Below are 3,747 nucleotides of genomic sequence, written 5' to 3'. Positions count from 1 at the left end.
GCTGGGGGATTGAACCGCGGTCCCTGCGCTTTACTAAGCTTGTTCTAAGTAGGTGCTTTAGACCCCTGAGCCATCTCACCAGCCTGGAATGGACCAAAATTTAAGTGAAAAAAATTTTTTTGTCTTTTTGAGACAGGATTTCACTGTGCAGTTCAGGCTGACCTTCAACTCACTTTGTAGCCCAGGTTGGCCTCAGACTTGCAGCAGTCGTCCTGCCTCAGCCTCCCAAGTGCTGGAATTACAGGCGTGCACCACTATACCCAGCCTTAAGTAATTTTTTTAAGTCCCACTTCCTTTACTTACTTTCAGGATGTTTACTCTTGATAGTTGAGTTTTCATAGTTTTATTTGACAATTTCAAATCACTAAGCTGTTTCTGAAGTTTCTGGATTTTGTCCTCCAATCTCAGTGTTGTAGCAATCTGAAAATCCCGCTGAATATTCAATAACGTATCTAATTGTTTGAACTTATGCTTGTCTGTCAGAGAATTCCATACTATGGAGTTGTCCTTTGCAGAAATTAACTATCAGAATAAAGAATTTTGCTTTAAAATGTTATTCAGTACTAGCATAATAACACATCTACTGTAGACTTAAACACTGCAGGCTTAGTAATACATACATAAGTAAAATAACATTTTTCACCATAAATAAGTACTATATTAGTGAAAGAATTGGGAAAATAAAATATAACAATAGAAGTGATGACAAGGGCTGATAATATAGCTCAGCGGACTAAGCACTTGCTTACGTAAGCACAGGGGCCAGGGTTCAATCCCTGGCACCGCATGCTGCGCTGGCCCCGCCCCTGGACATCCGGGAGCCCAGGAGTGGTGGCCCATGCCTGTAATCCCAGCACTAGGGAGACAGAAATCAGGAGGATCACTACGAGTCTGAGTAGTGGAGTCTGAGCTGTGTAGTGAGACCCTACACAAAATAAATAAATAAAAACATGATGATAGTATATCAAGTGTACAGTTAAATAGGCAATTTTGTAAGTACTAATTAGTAACATTAGGTCATTTTCTAGGAATATATTATGAGGAAATAGTAAAGTATTGAATCAGGACATACTGAATCATATATATATATATATCTGAGATTGAACCAACGTGCTTTGCACTGAACTACATCTGTAACATTTTTTTATTTTGAAACAGGGTCTCACTAAATTGTTAAATTGTCCAGGCTGAGCAAGAACATTTCATCCACCTGCCTCAGCCTGCCAGAGTGCTGGGATGGATTATGTACACACATTACTGTACTGGCACAGATGCGCTTTACACTGTTGGTAAAGCAAAGAAGCCAGGTGTGGTGGTACACGCCTGTAATCCCTGGTGTGGTGGCACACGCCTGCAATCCCTGTACTGGGGAGGCTGAGGCAGAAGGGTCACTGTGAGTTTGAGACCATCCTGGGCTACAAAGTGTGCTCAAGGCCAGCCTGAACTGCTTAGTGAGACCCTGTCTGAAAAAGACAAAATAAATGAAAAGCAATGAAAAGTTAAAAAGAATACTTCAACTATATAATGATAAAATATACATTCCTTAGAAATTCCCTCAAAAATATTTATCTAGAGAAAGCAGTAATATAGTGAAATGAAAGGGATTAGAAAAATCTCTGCCTATCTCAATTATGTTAAAATATGTATACCCAGATAGTATCGGAAGGAAATGTTTCTATATGACAGCACTGGTTATCTCAAAGTGGCAGGGTTACTGATGTTTTTTAATCATATTCTTTCGATTATTTTGTTTTATGGTTTTTTGTTTTTTTTTTGCAGAACCAGGGATTGAACTCAGGCCCTTGTGCTTGTCAGGGAAGTGCTTATTCCACTGAGCCATCTCCCCAGCCTCCATTATTCTGTGCTTTATAAATCTTCAGTCACCACACCAATTTAACTGTATTATGAGGTTAAGTGTTGTAACACAAATATTATGACACATATTTTAATACATTAAACGATTTTTTTTTTTTTTGGCTATCTTGGGCTATATTGAGAGCGGGTCTGGTGTGGCTTATGGAGCTGGGGATCAAACCACGGTCCCCTGCACCTGACTGAGTTTGCCCAAGCAGGTGCTTTTAACAACTGAGCTAACTGGGAAGCCCCCTTAATACATTAAAAGAAATAAAACAGGTAACATTAAAGGACAAGAGTAACAACAATATAATTTTGCTAAAGAAATGCCCTGAGAGACTAGAAGATAATGGAGTAACATCTTCTAACCTCTGCAAAAATAGTCTAAGCCCAACTATCAGGTATAAAGTTTCACAAAAAGACCTTGTCCTTTATATAAGGAATTAAAGAAAAGGTTATCTCTTTAAGGCATCACTTCTTAGGAAGCTATTGGAGAGTGTCTTCCAGTACAATAAGAAATAAATCTTTAAAAAGATGAGGATAAGATTCAGGAGACTGGGGCCGGGGAAATAGCTTAGTAGATAAGCGCTTGTCTTGGGCCTGAGTTCAATCCCTGGTTCCACCAAAAAAAAAAAAAAAAAAAAAGATTGAGGAAATAGTGATGCCTAAGAGGAGAGTGGAAAAGAAAAGTCATAGGATCCCACTCATGCCCAGAGCCACAAAGCAAACACAGATGGAAGCAAGACAATGAAGAACTTTGGGACCAAAAAAGTGAGTTTTATGTACTGGAGGGTTAATACAGTATTCAAGAGAATAAAAGAATGTTGAAAATTATATATGAAGACACAAAGAAGGCATTAACTAGGAAAAGTAAAAGGCAATGCAAAAAAGGAAATGTAACAAGAATTTGTGTTCTAAAGCATTTGTGTTCTAGGCTTTTATAAACATTGTCATAGTGAAATACATTTTGTCTGTAGATCTAGCTAAAAGTACTGATACAACTATATTGAGAAAATAGAAGGGGTGAGCGGAAAAGTGGTATGAGAGGAACTGTTGGGAAATCAACAGATAATGTCTAAAATGGTAACTCAGGATATAGTAGCATAAAAAAATTAGAGAAATGGAAGTTACTACCAGAAACAGTAGCTAAAAGAGTAAAAATATACATCCTCTTTCCTCCAATTGCACTTAGTGGGAGATGAATCAGTCCCACAGAATACACTTAAAATAACAAAACAGAGCTAAATAAAAGAGGCTGCTGGGGCTAGGGAGATAGCTCAGTGGCATTCCACCTGCCTGGCAAGCGCAAGTTCATGAGTTTGATTCCCAGTACCAAAAAAGAGGCTGCTGACTATCAACTATGAATTCAATTGTTAGCCGGGGAGATGGCTCAGTGGAATAAGTGTTTCCCCGGCAAGCACAAGGGCCTGAGTTCAATCCCCAGTTCCGCCAAAAAAAAAAAAAAATAAATAACCTGATGAATTCATTTGTTCAGTGTAACTGTTGTACCTGTTCAAATGGTAGTTTATAAGTATCATGTACTATTTACTCAGCTTTGTAGTGGTATGATTCCAGACAACAGTTTTTTTTGGTTTCTGAATATTTCAAATATTGCCTTACTGGATTATTATTAATTAATTAATTTGAGACAGTGTCTTGCTGTGTATTTCAGGCTGGTCCTAACTGATTATGTAGCCCAGGCTGGCCTTAAACTTATACCAACCCTTCTGCCTCAGCATCCCAAGGGCTGGGATTATAGGTGTGAGCCATCACACCCAGCTGTATTCTTTATTAAATCTATTCGTTTTCCTTACTAGAAATCATTGTTCTTCCAGACTGTATTGTTTTGTTGGCTTGTGTGACATGGGTCTTGCTTCATTTAAGCAAGCTGAC

The 3,747-nt window shown here is 38.4% G+C and overlaps 1 protein-coding gene across 1 annotated transcript in view; it reads right to left on the bottom strand.

Moving 5' to 3' along the window:
* The window catches only part of LOC101582906, a 57,517-nt gene that overhangs the window by 8,708 nt on the left and 45,062 nt on the right, over positions 1-3,747 (bottom strand). The window contains exon 6 of the mRNA XM_023701516.1: positions 304-522. Coding sequence (XP_023557284.1) covers positions 304-522 — 219 coding nt within the window. The remainder of the gene's footprint in view (positions 1-303; positions 523-3,747) is intronic.

Source organism: Octodon degus, unplaced genomic scaffold (genome assembly GCF_000260255.1).
Source record: "Octodon degus isolate 3935 unplaced genomic scaffold, OctDeg1.0 scaffold00007, whole genome shotgun sequence".
In the NCBI taxonomy this organism is placed as follows: domain Eukaryota; kingdom Metazoa; phylum Chordata; class Mammalia; order Rodentia; family Octodontidae; genus Octodon; species Octodon degus.
Note: the sequence above shows the minus strand (reverse complement) of the source record. Positions and strands in the feature narration are given on the sequence as shown.